The 15523-nt window shown below is 41.1% G+C and overlaps 2 protein-coding genes across 3 annotated transcripts in view; both read left to right on the top strand.

The window, feature by feature from the left end:
- Positions 1 to 7184, top strand: part of dennd3b (DENN/MADD domain containing 3b) — a 37643-nt gene extending 30459 nt beyond the window's left edge. Inside the window, exons 22-25 of the mRNA XM_063199778.1 lie at positions 1298 to 1437; positions 2969 to 3087; positions 5180 to 5317; positions 5537 to 7184. Coding sequence (XP_063055848.1) covers positions 1298 to 1437; positions 2969 to 3087; positions 5180 to 5317; positions 5537 to 5749 — 610 coding nt within the window. The 3' untranslated portion in view covers positions 5750 to 7184. The remainder of the gene's footprint in view (positions 1 to 1297; positions 1438 to 2968; positions 3088 to 5179; positions 5318 to 5536) is intronic.
- Positions 7185 to 9054: 1870 nt separating this feature from the next.
- Positions 9055 to 15523, top strand: part of ptk2ab (protein tyrosine kinase 2ab) — an 84840-nt gene continuing 78371 nt past the window's right edge. Inside the window, exon 1 of one of the 2 annotated variants that reach the window (XM_063199776.1) lies at positions 9055 to 9489. Coding sequence is in view for 1 of the 2 variants with exons in the window: in XM_063199771.1 (XP_063055841.1) it covers positions 11512 to 11548 (37 nt within the window). In the remaining variant the exon portion in view is untranslated. Of the gene's footprint in view, positions 9490 to 10755; positions 11549 to 15523 lie in introns of those variants that run through there. The other variant, XM_063199771.1, reaches the window with a different exon arrangement.

Genomic DNA, 15523 nt, shown 5'->3' with positions numbered 1-15523 from the left:
ACCATACTAGAAAATATTTGTTTATTACTCAGTAAACTTTCATGTAAAGATCAAATTTGGCAATAGGCAGCCCAGTTTCAATGAGCAGCATAGTTGCAGTACCTTTTTTGACCATTTCCTGCAGTGTCCCTTTAATGTCCATAAAGAATTGGATGGCAGAGTATGGTATGGATGAACACATAGTCTTAACCCAATAGAACAACTTTGTGCAACTAGTATGCTTTATTGCTCTATTTTGATTTTTTCATCTTACCAGACACTGTACTGCACTTTGGTCAGTTTTGCACTGTTTTTACTTAGTCAAGTCAAGTCAAGTAGGTTTTATTGTCAATTTCTTTACATGCACTGGTCATACAAAGAATTTGAAATTACATTTCTTGCTTTCCCATACAGACATAGACTAATCTAGGTAAGGACATAGACAGTATAGACATAGACAGTACTTATACATGGACTTAAGACAGTATGGACATAGACAGTGCTCATACAGACATTTAAAGTGCAAGACTGGACAACAGAAGACTTGTAGAGGACATACATTAAGAGGTATTGTTGTGCTTTTGTGCTTTTCCTAAAAAAGTCCTTATAGCATTCTGACATGGTAATAGTAGCATTTTGAAGAAAAAAAAATATTAAAAAGGTCTGTCAAGTACACCAGCAGCAGTGTGTGTGTGTACTTACTTACTTACCTTACCTTTAGGATGATTTAGAGTGGATCTTGAGAGTCAGGCCATCTCAACCAACATCAGTGTGTGACAAGAATCATCAAAAAGACCTTTATTAAGCCACTCATGGGAGACCTCAAAAGCGAGCTTCTGCCAAAACACCCAAAGATATTACAGTAAACAGCCATTCTGCTTTGACGAATGGGCAGTTTTGCCATCTCATAAAATTAAGAGCCTTATTCAACTAGCACAAATGATTCCAAGAAGTTATTGATATTAAAGGGGGCAGTACACCGCACAGCATCAAAAACTAGGGTATGTAAACTTTTAATCAGGGTTTGTGGTGTAACGATGACTTTGAGAGAGTAAACACAGCTGGTTGCTAATAACACTATAAGGAAGAAAAATCTGCTCTCAGAAACTGCGTCTCATTATTTATTTATATTACCACCATGTCCAAAAAGCAAACGCGTTTCAGCTATCAAGCCTTCAAATAACACTACTCACTAGCAATGATTCTGCCAGGGTATGTAAACTTATAAGCAGCGCTGTATTATTTTCGTATGGCTGCACTGTGTGCTGTGGTGTGCTGTTTCACCGACAGTGGGACTTCCCTTCTTCGTTTCTTTCAGTCAGACCCTGGCCTACTCGTGCAGTGTGGATGGCCTGGTGATCGTCTGGGACGTCTCCAGCCTGAAGCTGAGGAGGCAGTTCCACCTGAGCTGCGGCAAGCTCACCTCCATGCAGCTCTACAACAGAACACTTTGGTGCTGTACGTAATTTACATTACACTTAGCTAACGCTTTTATCTAAAGCGACTTACAGCTGTTATAGGGTAGGTGGTTCCAGTCCATGGAGCAGTGTGGGATTAGGTGCCTTGCTCAAGGGCCTTGGAAGGAGATAGGGAGTGGAATTTGAGGTGGGATTCGAACCAACAACCCTCTGATTAACCACTAGGCCACGGCTGCCCTGCACGGCTGCCCTGCACGGCTGCCCTGCACGGCTACCCTGCGCGACTGCCCTACGTACAGTAGGAGCCCGTTATTTTTCCCCTTCCATGTGCATACCTTGTGTCTTCCATGAGATTTCCAACATGCTAATATGCAGGGGGCTAATAAAGATTGCTCTGACAGATTGGTGTTGACTGCATCATGGTTGCTCTTTGCAAGGTCAGAGCAATCTTTATCAAACTTGGTACCAAATCAATCAATCAATCAATCAATCAAGCAAGCAAGTTTATTAGGACCATGTGCAATTAAAACGTAAATGTTTCCATTTCATGCATCACACCAGATTTAGCCTTGGGCTAGTTTTCATCTGTAGTCCTTGAGATTAAAAATGAAATAGTGTGCAATAGAATAATAAAGTAAAGCAGCAGTCAAAAACCAAATGAAAATACAGATAAAAACAATAAACAAATCACTCATGTCCAACCAACCACCCGCACCCACCCAAACAATATATAAAAATATTTTTAAATAAAAAAAATAAAAATCCTATGCCATCTCTCAAAGGCTAATCAACACAAACAGGCACATGTGAACAATATTAGAGATTAGATATCATAGAGATAAAGCATTACTGTAAAGAGGTCTTTGCGGTTTTGGGAGCCAATCTGCTTTGCTATGACATGCATATCATACCTTAAATAATTTCTTATTATAAAGACAATGGATAGAAAACATAATTACTGAACTATGTCCAAATGTGGTACGTATCATAAATACTACCCAACATGTAGTTGAACATTTCTAATCAAAGTCAAAGTCAAATCAATGTTAAGTAGCCATTTGTGTATGGACTTGTAGCCCAGGCACATAGGAACTCTTGTGCAGGCCCTCTTAGTCAATAAATAGAGTTAAGTAGAAAAAGGAAAAAGATAAAAGACATTTTAAAAAGTTATTTAAAAAATCAAAAGAATCAAAATATTTTATGTCATATTCTTCTTTGCCATTAGTCTGACTGTAGGTGGGTAGAAGCTGTTAAAAAACCTTGCTTTTGTGGTAGAGATACTGTCCGCTCTGCTTTGTCTGAGGTTGTACGTGCAGTGTTTGTGTCCGAGCAGAGAGTTAGCTGGATGGAGTGGGTCTTTTATGATTCTCTCTGCTCTCTTCTGGCTGCGCTGTACATACTGTATATGGAATTCATGGATGGAAGTGTGGTGCCTATAATCCTCTCCGCTTGTCTTGATAAATCAGTGATGCCCCTTTTGAAGTTTTGAAGTTTATTTATTTAACAAAAGTATATTGTTGAATTGGCTATGATGGGCTTGAATTGGAGCTTGTTCCCATGTGTTTCCCCAGGTGCCCATGACTGTATCATGGAGGTGCGCAAGACTGGAGTGGTACAGCGGAGGATTTGCATGCAGCCGGATGCTTCACACCCTCCGTCGCATTTCAACGGCTTTATGGTTTACTTAGAGGTTTGTGAGCAGTAACCTCTTACTGCAGATGGGCCCATGGGCCTATTCACTCTTTGCCGAAAACACTCAACGACATCACAACAACATTGCTATGACGATGCAAGAAGTCTTCAGACTTTTTTATATTGGTGAAAAGAAGATTATATGAGAGGCCCTACATTAAGTATTACTAGACAACTGTCTGCCCGATTCTTGGCTGACACTCCCCTTACGACAATCAGTCTAAGACAATTGCGACGTCGTATGCCACGTTCTAAGAGTGCCTGATGGTAGATGTCAGGCATGTTTGAGATTTACGTCTTGAAATAGAGTATTGAGTGGTGTGTGTTTGTGTGCTTACGATTGGAGACAACATTGTCAACATTATTTGTTCCCATCCTCTTTGTGTTTGTGGAGCAACCCAACGTTACTACAGCTACAGCCTCCATGGATCCTACACCCTAAATGCATCCAACATCCTACACCCTAAATGCATCCAACATCCTACACCTTAAATGCATCCAACATCCTACACCTTAAATGCACCCAACATCCTACACCCTAAATGCATCCAACATCCTACACCCTAAATGCATCCAACATGTATCCCAAATCCTACGTACATACTACATCCTATACCCTACATGCATGCCCCACCATCCTACACCCTAAATGCGTCCTGCATGTTACATGCATCCTACAAACTACATACTGCCTTCTACCGTATACTCAAAAACCTACATGCATCCCCCACCATCCTTCACCCGAAATGCATCCTGCATGTTACATGCATCATACGAACTACATAATTCCTTCTACTGTATACCCAAAAACCTACATGTATCCTCCACCGTCCTACACTCTACATGCACACTACAGACTATACCCTACATGCATCCCCCTTCATACTAGTAGTAGTAGTAGTAGCTTTACTACCTCCTACAACACATCCCACGATCTACATACATCCTACAACTTAGTATATTACCATATATATATTACACCATCCACCCTGCACCCTACATTCAACAACATTCATGCATCCTACAGTCCATCAGTATGTAGGAGGGAGGGCAATTAAGGTAGGGTTAGGATAGGATAGGTGTAGGATACGTCTAGGTTGTAGGATGCCTGGAGGGTGTAGAATGTAGGATGCATGTAGGGTGGTGAGATATGCATGTCATTTCTCCCCACTCACACTTGACTTAATGAAGTGGGCTTGCCCCAGCAAGTGCCACTTACTGTTATCCTTATGTCCTGTTTATTGCTTGCTTGCTTGCTTATCTTCCGTAATTTCAAAACGCTAATCCTCGTTAGAGGCTTTCGAGACACCATTCAAACTCTTAAAACACATCTTGCGTCTCCATAGGCCTACCTCTTGTCGTTTTTTTTTTTTTTTGTTATTGACGATTTTGGGAACTTTTGGTCCCCATAGGAAACAATAGTAGAATGTTCAGGCAGCTCTAGAGACCACAATGAGAAAGATGTTTTTCAACAATAAAATCAAAATTCTCACCAAAAAACCCTTGAAATCTTGTTAGAGAGGACTGGAATCTGATTCTGGCTGGTCCAATTTTCATTTGACAACTCTCTGTAGTTTTTGACAGACAGCAGTTTGAAAAATAAGGCATTAGAATGACACAGCAGTGTACACTAACTGCAAAACACGAACAGAGAGTAGCCAGAAACAGCACAAGTGTGGCCTAACTAAAGCCAGGCTCAAACTACACGACATCCCATTTTCTGCAAGGATGCAGTCTAGTTTCATCTTCCACTCTGTTAGAAGTAAGGGGAGCACGTCTCCCTGCTCTCAGAAATGTTAGGACACACTACATGCACCCATAAAAATGACAGTGGCAGAAACTAGTGGAAGTCGAAGTAATGGGGTTGTGTGTCTACCTATATACGTACATGTGTGGGAGTAGTCTATAGAGTTGAGATTAATAATCAGTCATCCCTTGTGCCTGAATGCTGCCGAAGTAGGGGAAACTTGTCAGGTAGAAACCTTTAACCTTTTTCTGGCAAAAAAATGACAGTTCATAAAATAATGATCAGCAGGCCTAATGTTGAGATGGATAATCTGTCCTCTATGTTGCCTTTCTCCACCTCTCAGAGGGACCAGATTTGGACCAGCTGTGTGGATTCATCTGAGCTGTGTGTGTGGCACTGTGACAACCTGCAGAAGCCAGCACAAAGGATACAGCTACCGGACAGTTCTGGAGTCAGCTGCATGCTCCGGGTCAAAAATCAGGTAACCTCACTTCTTTTCTTTCTTTCTTTCTTTCTTTCTTTCTTTCTTTCTTTCTTTCTTTCTTTCTTTCTTTCTTTCTTTCTTTCTTGGGTATATGTCGGGTATAACAAACTTTGTTTGAGGAGAAGACTTTGAAACTATTATAAGGTGATCTTGAATTGGCCCTCTTTTCTCTCCAGAAATATATAGTATCCGTCTTTGTCTTTTTTCTCTGTCCAGATCTGGGTTGGCTGCCGGGCCTCCTTGGAGAAGGATAGTCACAGTCAGGCGGTTGGGAAGATCTTTGTGGTGGACGTGGCCCGGGCCGTGGTGGAGAAGGAGCTGCTGGCCCACACGGACAGCGTGCGGGCGCTCTGCTCGGCCGAGGACCGCTATGTCCTGAGTGGCTCAGCCAACCTGGATGGCAAGATCGCCATTTGGAAAGTCGAGTAGAGCAAAGGACTCACGGACAGCGGGGAAAAACATAATCGCACAAGGGTGTCACTGTCACACAGGATTATGTTGTTAAGGTGACTGGAAACAGCCCCACAGTACACTTTTCTAATTTTTAATTTTTATTTTTTCAAATCATTCTGGGCGCCCCACCTCTACAGCCTCTACAGTTTCTCGTTTGTAAACAATCTCTGGCTGCGCATCCCTGGCTGTGCACTTTTCAATCTCTGATTGTTGGAAACTGCTGTCACTCAAAAAATGCACTCACATGGTTGGCTGCTTAGCATCTTGCCCCTCCTCATGGCGTGAATGTTTGTAAACGGGAAACCTATCTATGAGACGGCAAAATCGGCTTTTGGAAAGTTGAGTAGAGGGACTCACAGGCTACAGGTGGCTGAGCCAATCATTTGCATCTTTAATGCACATTCATCAGAGTTGATAGCAAGATCACCATTGGTCTTATGTCATCTTCTTGCACACCTCCTTTGGCAGGTGCACTGGGGGAGATACCTGGGATCACCAATGATTGAAAGCAAAAAAAGCTCCTGCAAATGAGGACAGTGGGTGGGAGCTTTTTTAGTTTTCTAAAGATCAACATTTGGAAAGTTGAGTATACAGTAGGACACTTGGAAAAAAAAATAGTACATCCTCCACGCTACTGTCCTTCATGGTGCTTGTTGTGTTAAGCCAGTTTCACATCAGAGCGTGGCGTGGTAGCAGCGAGAAGACGGCGGTCTTTCTGCCGAATCTCTGTCGGTTTGTCTCTACTCAGCCTTTCACTCTGACCGCGTTGGTGTACACGGCCAGTCCTGTTCAAAACCCACGCCCCCTTCCCCACTTTGTTGCTTTGCCATTCATTGCAACGAGACACTGACGGCCGCTGCCGTCAAAATTCCGCTCGAGTTAGATTTTACAAATGCAGCATGGCACTGAGACGTCTCCTACACTGCTATCGCCCGACTACCGCTGTGTTGGTGTGGAAGGACCGATCTGTTTCCATGCATTTTCGCCGGAGCTTCCATCGCACCGACGGCGGCCGTTCTGGTGCGAAAAGGCCCCAAGAGGAGATGATGATTCTCAGCTTTTAAACAAGACCTATAATGTGTCTTTAGGTCTAACTCAAAATTGTATGTGAATGTCCATTTTTTTAAACTTTTCAATGGATTTCAATGGCTACAATCCCAGGTGACCCACCACCAGCAGCGGTAGATCACCACCAGCAGCGGTAGATCAAAGAGATTTCGAGGATGTGACGTCAAGTGCAACCCAGAAATTGCTATGGAGCTTGTAATTTAATACCCTGTAAGTCTAAAAAGGCCACAGAGTGTAGAATGCTTTAGTCAAGAGCTCAAGAGCTTTTTATTGTCATTGACAAATAAATTTGACAACGAAATTGTGTTTGGAATACACTGTACACGTACTCCAGGCCGCAGCATCTAGCTTATATTGCATTATTAAATTTACATAATTTAATGTTCTTGTGAGTATAGGCCTACATTAAGTGTACTTAAAGTATACTTTATTAATATACTTAATACTTAAATACGCAGCATCTAGCTTATATTGCATTATTAAATTTACATAATTTAATGTTCTTGTGAGTATAGGCCTACATTAAGTGTACTTAAAGTATACTTTATTAATATCATTTCTGATCTCCAGAAAAATCGGGAACTCCACCCACCCTATCGGAAACCAGTCAACCAGTAGCAAACCTAGGGAGAAGGGTCAACCATGCCATTTGGGAAACGTTAATTGTTATGCTCTTGGTCAGACCAAGTCTCGAAGAGATTTGAAAGTTGATGATAATCAGGCTATATCATTGTGCACATTAGTAAAAAGCAGTATACTCACAGTACACTTAAATTCACGTTCTTTTGCTAAGTGTTGCAAAATCTGGTCTGATTACCCTGTTAGGAATATTGCTGAAAACTGATATCGGACTATATGCCTCAGGAATGACGATGTTGGAGATGAAAAGCATGAGGGGAAGGGCATAAACAAAAATAAAATGTTTGGATTTTCTGGTAGTGGAAAAAGTAGAAGTCCGCACACTGTAGCTCCGCTTTGAAATGTATTTAGGTCATACAACGTTTCGACCCAACAGGGTCTTCATCAGGCATGTGATTGTATTGTCAGGCACTTGCAGAACTGTTTAATTGACTTTAAATCTAGCTCATCTAGTTTATAATTAGCCCATCTACTTGGTTGTGCAGATTAGGATCGGCTGATTTGGTGAATGTACTTTCATGAAGACATTAACCAATACTACAGTTATTTAATTTTAGTCAAATTTTTGATACATTACATATCTGACATCTTTGTCATTTACAATAAATTGATTTGTTTATAGCCAGAATGTATGAGTGACATTTGTTGATACTACAGATCACTGCCAAAATGATGCAATGAGATCTTCATGAAGCTGTGTTTTTTTCTTTCTTTCTAAAAACCTACTTCATTTCTATCGACCAAATACTTACTATGTACGCACATTACTTTATTTAAAAACATGGCACATTACAGATTGTATATAGAAAAAGGAAGGATTGATTTCATTTCTCAAATTTGTTGATTTTCGTGAATTTTCTCTCCAGGCTTTTAAATTAAAATCACCAGCCAATATAGTAGTATATAGATGTTAAGCTTACAAGGCAAACATACTTACCACCAATCAAAGGGGCTAATAAGTTGTCATTGGCTGGTTGGTGGGTGTTCATTTAGAGCATGTTCAGGCAGCAAGTTATGCTTCATTTGTTTCCAAGGTCACTCTTTCTTTACTTCATAAAAGACCCATCTAATGTTGTACATATTTTTTTTGTGCTATACTTCACTTGCCATAATATGCAGTAGTTTTCCTTTTTTTCTGTCCGTCAATGACTAACTGTGTTATCCCCAACTAGTGAACTGTGAACAGTGTGTATTGTGTGGTGTCTAGAGTGGACTGCATTCCAGACGCCCATGAGGAGGGCTGTGATTCGTGCCCCCTTTGGCAGACGTGGGAGGATGCCGTGTGTGTGTGTGTGTGTGTGTGTGTGTGTGTGTGTGTGTGTGTGTGTGTGTGTGTGTGTGTGTGTGTGTGTGTGTGTGTGTGTGTGTGTGTGTGTGTGTGTGTGTGTGTGTGTGTGTGTGTTTTGTAAGTATGCTTATGAGGATGCCCAGCAACAATGGAGACATGCATCATCTCAGTCCTTTGCTGATTTAGTGTAGGTGTTGATGACATCTTGTGTGTGGGAAAAAATGTTACTGGTGGGCACAGATATGCCATTTGGCCTAAGTGTTGTTGACCTGTAGCCTAATGTCCAGTGAGTTCTTGAGAGATATTGAGATGAGGTTTGAGAGCTTTCCATATCATGCCCAGGTGTAACCCATTTGATAGAAGCAGTAATGAGGGTGAGTAGTAACCACTTAACAGCAACTAGGAAGGCCCACTCGTACAGACAGGAGTCGACCACCTGATGACCGCTCAGTAGAAATTTTGAAAGGGCGTTCCTCTCCGGTTGACCGAGAGGTTACTTTGCGCGTCAGCCATATTGGCTATTATCATCCCAGGATGCAGCGCCGTGGTGACAGCAGGAAAAGGAGAGGGAGTGTGTAGCTGTTGGAGGAGAGAGACAGAGGAGGAAGACCCCACAGAGCCGCCTGAGGAACTACGCTCATAACAGGATTTAAGCTTTTTGCGGGAAACGGGAGTTGAACTGAAAGGGGCCGCCACAGACGCCCGTTCTGGGGGATTAAAGGTAAGTTTTGGAGATGCGCATGCAACATGTACATTTCACAATGTTCCACAAATATTGTGGCAATTGAAATGTTAGCTGTTAGCATGGGGGTTTCGGGAGGGTTAGCGCAGACCCGTTAGCAGGGAGGGATGATATTTTGCTGAGTCGCATTGTGTTTGTTGTGGATCATTGCAGGTTGTTTTGCATGATTCCCAGCTGGTGTTAAATTGGCAGACATCAACAAAGAACGATATGGTTTGTTTACTGTGCTACAGAGCTGAAGTATTTTGTTAAGCCAAATCGCCAATCATCAAATGTCCTCTAGCCTTTTCACCTCTTGTGTGTGTGTGTGTAGTTCGACTTAGATTTCATGCTTTCTAGGTTTTCCCTACAAAATGCCGATTTTAGATCGCTTCGCATAATGGAATACACTACACTAGGGTATTACCGATGCTACACCTTCGCGCAGCACTCCAGATTCGACGTGCCACATTGGTGCAAAGAACAAAACACGTTATTTATTCAGAATGCGGCGGTAGGACACATTGTTTCAATCCCTACCAATGCCACAGTAGAGACAACTTGTTTCATTGAAACAAATGTGCTGATGGCTAGAGCGCTATGCGTCTCAAAAGCCATGTGAAAACTTGTTTACATGATGTCCAATTTTCGCTGGGTAATTGTTGCCCCAAAGAGCTATTAGTTCTACATTGTGCCAGGACGTTTTGTTTTGAACTTGAGCGGTGTTGAGCACGATGTTACCATAAATTTCACCTTAAACTTGATTTAGGAGATAGCATTAAAAGTAACTGGGTAGGCCATCCCCTGAATTTGTTTTATGTCCTATACTGAGATGGAGTAGGCTAGGCCTACAGCAGCCTTTTCTTATTATCTAAAAGAAAGTATAAGTGGCCCAATATAAAAATAAATTGCTTTTCAGAGAAATTGCTTTTCAATCCTTTCATTTTTTGTAGCTGTATGTCACATTTATCTTTTAACACTATACCAGGTTTAGGCCTAATCAGTTAAATGAAGAACAGCAGTGTCTTTATTTGAAGTCAAGTCACCCATCCTGAAAGGAAAGACTTCTGTTCATTGACTGACTTATGGTGCACAAAGACACAAGTGTAAGAGTGTAAGAAACTTAAATGTGTGATGACTGTCTATTTAGCGGTGCAAAGTGTTGCATGATTTATCTTCATACATTTATTGCCGTCAGTGTCAACAGAGATACATAGTAGGCCTGAATAATAAATAGCTTTATTCCACAAACAGTTTTGCTATAGAACTGACTTAGCAGTGACTTTGTGTTGTCAGTCTTGTAAGTCTTTATCTCACCTGATAGGCTACTCCAAGGTCTTGAACATAATCAGTCCATTTGAACATAATGCACCTGCCGTATTGCTCCAGGTTGCTGTTTGATGACTACCACTGCAGAGGGAGTCTGTTCAGTGAGTGCATTCCAATATGCGGACTCTGTCCTCCCTTGCTCACTCGCCTGCTTGTGACCTCATGATCACATCACTCACGACAGAAAATGTATTCAATATCTTGCAAAGGCACAATTCTAATGTCATTGTCTCATTTGCAATTGGGATGGCGGATGAATAACAGCCCCCCAAAAGTAGCTAGACTGACAACGGGTAAACTTTATTGTTTTCTCCACGAAGGCAGGGCCTCAGCAAAACGGGAGGCCACAAGCACAAGTGGAGGACGAGAGTCCGCATAATTGGAATGCACCCAGTGACTACACTCACCTCTGGTGTTTTGAGAGGAGGCGGCTTGACATGTCATAGCTAGCACTAACAACTTTAAAGGAGGAGCAAGAGGAGTGGAGGCAGGAAAGGTGGAGTACGTCTCAGAATTCTTTTTAGGTCGGGAATGCGTGTCAGACAGCATGGTGGCAGGCCCTCAAAAGCCAGGTGGAGAGAAAGAGAAACCTTCAAATTGTCATTGTTTTTGGTGAAAACTGTAAGTTAAGAGTGGCTAAGAGATTTTCCAAGGCAGGGCCTCAGCCTCTGCCTGGCCTGAAGATATAGCACCATGCAGTTTTGGAGCCTGCTCAGCTGCGCACAGGGAGGTAAGTTAGGTCTGGGAAGAGGACTGCTAACTTCAATTCGAATCGCACCAAGACACAACAATGTGGGGATGTCAAATGAATACAACCGATAACACAGGATAGTCACTGTTTTTATTGGCTTTTTTAAGCAGGAAATGTTGTCAGTTGTGTTGTCTGGTGTAAGTTAACTGAAGCGAGGTTGTGTAGATAAGATGAGGAATTCACCATCCGGTTCACAGTGCAAGCTCTTGCATGTGGGGGCATTTTTTGAAAGGATATCAGTCGTGTTTTTTGCGACATGTTTTGGGTGGAGGTTGACAAGTCAAATTGTTTTGGCCTTCGTAATGGAGGAGGCCATTGCACAACCTGGTGGTTGACAATTTAGTTCTGGAGCAGACCTGCCCACAGCTGTGCGTTCATTTTTTTGAAACGTTAATGTGACCAAAACAAATTCCAGAAGAAATACCTCACTGAGGTGTACATTGCCCCAGGGTGTGCTTTCTTGCCTTTGATTAAGTATGTGATTAACAGTTCAAAGTAAATGAAAATGGCATTTTATGTCCTTATAGTGCTGTTAAAAGCCATGTTCACACGCGCACGCACACATCTTCCATCCATTGTGTACTCCTTTTCTCCCTCCTCCAACAGCTATTACGTATGGTGTTTGGTTCTTGAGTCATTTCAGATATAATGTGACAAAGGTTGGAATTAGTTTGAAATTAGCTTTTTAAATGAGCAAAAGGTCAAACAAGGGTGTAGTAAACATATTTATTTTGAAGTGTTGAACACTCTTGTGTTTACCAGCACTTACCTGCAGGGATCTTCAAACTTCATTAATAGAGCACTGTTTGGGAAGAATACCCCACCTGACGTGAGTACCCCACCTGACGTGAGTACCCCACCTGACCCAAAACGCTAATGCAAATGGTAATTTGGAGAGTGTCGGATGGGGTACTCATGTAGGATGGGGTAATCTTGTCTAACACTACTCTATTACTATGTTACTACAACTCATTTCAAGCTTTAAGTCACATTTTCTCTGAAAGGACTTGGGAACCAAACACCATCATTTCAGTCTTATTCATAACATTGAAAAGAGCTTTCAAACAACATCAAAATCATCTCTTTGTGACTTAAATTGACTGCCATGATCAAGTGTAGACTAGTGTAATTGGTGCCAGGCTCATGCAGTTCTGGGGTTCTACCTCGCCTCTGAAAAGGCACACTAAGTTGTATTGCAATCCAGGTCGTTCGTGCCCCAAGGTGTCTGATTGCTCGTGAAATGACCCTATGGCTGATCAGCTAACTTTGTAGAATTGGTACTCTTAACCTAGTCATGCTAACACAAACGTTGGCTGAAATGGGTTTACTCGGAACCTAGGATAAAACCATGTGACCAGAGATCAAATCATAGCCCAACTCTGTTCTCTCTGTGGCTCTGGTTGCGTTGTCGTGTTGATGTAGTCTGAGTGTGTGTGTTTGGGAGAGAGAAGGGGGTAGTGTCACAGTACACTGAATGTACTAGCTTCCCTTTTCTTGCTTAAACAGTGCAGTTTCTCCACAGATTTGTTATCTACAACCTGATCACAATTCTTTTTAGGAAGTGGAACAATTCTGTATCAGGAAACAAGAACTACAGACAATACCTCATACCTTCTCATTTAAACACCTTTGTGTTCTTAATTACCTGTATATGGGTGGTTGAAGTGACGCCTTGTTTTTTTCGTAACATTGGTTAAAAACCTACAAAAGTGTTATTTTTCCTTTAAAAAACAAATGTCAATGAAAGAAGATGTGGTACATTATGTTTCATATTAGTCTTAGATGAGAAGAAACATTTTTGTTAAGATTTATGTAAAGGTTTATATGTCAAATATCCTGCGGTGTGACTGTAACATTAATGAAACCTGGAATATAATATATATATATATATATATAAATTAACCAACAACATTTTGAATAATGTATGAAGCATTTGGCATGATGGCATAATTATTAACTTTATATTAAGATATGTGAATGTGAAAAAAACTCAAGTCAGTAATATTAACTACAAGTTCAATTTCGTAACACAAATTGCGTCCTGTATGTCAATGTTTGTGAATGGGCAGTTGCAATGCCAACTACGTGGGTCTTAAAGACTGGCTCCTAACCAGTCAGTACCTCAGTTATTGGAGAGTGCTGTGGAAGTTTATGGTGACTATTAACCTCTTAATATGTCTTCATATTATGTTTCTGTCACGCAATGCTTAGGTTCATTTTATGGTGTCCTGTGGAGTGACTACTCTTTTATAGAAGGAAAAAAGTTTTTTTTATAAATGAAAACGCATATTAAGATTAATCACAATATCATTATCAAGTTAGCATGAGCTCAGATGTCAGTCATGTATACAAAAGGATAAAAATGGCCATAATGCAGTGAATTTTCTGTGGTGTGATTTCATTTTCCTGCGGTGTGACATGCCTATGCAATGTGTTGATGCAGGACACATTTTCCCAAAAATGGCAAAAATAAGGCGATATTCCACCGACCAATAATTGCTTTATTTTTTTCAGGAATTGGAAAAACTTTTTCTTTTTGCGTTACGCCCTTAAACGTCAACCACCCATATACCATATTGAAGCCTTGCATGCTGTCACTTAACACAGAATGTTGTGGTCACTGTCTGATGTCTTTCAGGGAAATATATTAAATGGTGAAACACTAAGTGCACTTGTAGACACTTGTTCCACAGCTTTAATTGTAGCATACAGACCATCCACACACATTATTCATCTCGGTTGTAGTATTAAGTTAAGATGTCAAATGGGTCTGTAAAATGACACCAAAAGTCACCAAAACATTAATATTTATTTGACCATGATCTTATGTCATGTAAGACCTGGAGTATTAAATGGTTGACATTGACAAGTGACAAAGTGAAAATGTTTGAGGCACTGTGCTGAATTTGGATCATTTGTTTAATTAATAATTTGGTCACATTCAGAGTTCAGACCCTTGAAATGACAGATTTCGTAATCTGAAATCTGTAATTTTGTAAAGCGAAGTGTTTCCCATGACACTCGTAGCGGGCCGCTCTGTCAAAAGTTACATTTGGGGTTCTCTGACAGCGGACTGTGAAAGTGGTTGCGAGAGTCATCTTTCACTTACAAATGACTCAAATAAGCATCGGCTGCCTCGGGACAGTGATTAATTAAACTTTTAATCCTACATAGAGCCCCTTTAAACATAGACCTTTAATAATGTGTGTTTTTTATTGCAACAACCTTCTGTCTGTTGCACAATTCAGTTGCATGTCTTGATGCTATGCTATAATTTCCTTTAATGCTGGCCTTATTCAACTGGTGTGTCCTGTGCTGTTATGACTGTAGGTATTTCGTATCGTGTCTCGACTTGTTTTTCTTGAAAACAGTAATCAGCTGACAGGCATTGGAATACCTGCAAAGATATGTGGAGATGTGAAATAGTAACTCCTCTGCCTCACACCAATTTGACAGACTAACCTTCAGAGGAGACCTTGTCAGTGAGATCCAATTAGGAATCAGCAGTTTTGGATGGTATCTGGCTATAGCGTAGGTGATATACTGTACATTTGACCAAATATAGAGACTATTAACCATACTAGCCTACTGTGATGGGTCATTGCGTCCCCACAACCATGAGGGGAAAAAGTTGGTCTGTCACTTCTTATCATGAAACCGCTACTGTCTGGCCCAAATTACATTTGAAAAAATATGGGAATAAATCTGTTGCCTACCAGTTTATGTATGGGTCATTCCACGCCAAATCAACAGGAGCCCGCGCACTTAGGTCTCAAAAAATTCTGAAAATATTACCAAGTGTACCCATGGTACTTAAGAGAAACACTGTAAATTTATTTGAATGTAAGATGTATACTCTCCGTGTTACAGACAATTTTACTGGGGGAGGGGGGTGCCCATTTTGTTCACACTCTTTTTTTTGTCAAAGTTCACAAGCCCATAGCTCAAGAACTA

This window comes from Engraulis encrasicolus, chromosome 5, assembly GCF_034702125.1.
Source record: "Engraulis encrasicolus isolate BLACKSEA-1 chromosome 5, IST_EnEncr_1.0, whole genome shotgun sequence".
Classification (NCBI taxonomy): Eukaryota; Metazoa; Chordata; class Actinopteri; order Clupeiformes; family Engraulidae; genus Engraulis; species Engraulis encrasicolus.
The sequence above is the reverse complement of the archived record's forward strand: the minus strand, read 5'-3'. Positions and strand labels throughout refer to the sequence as shown.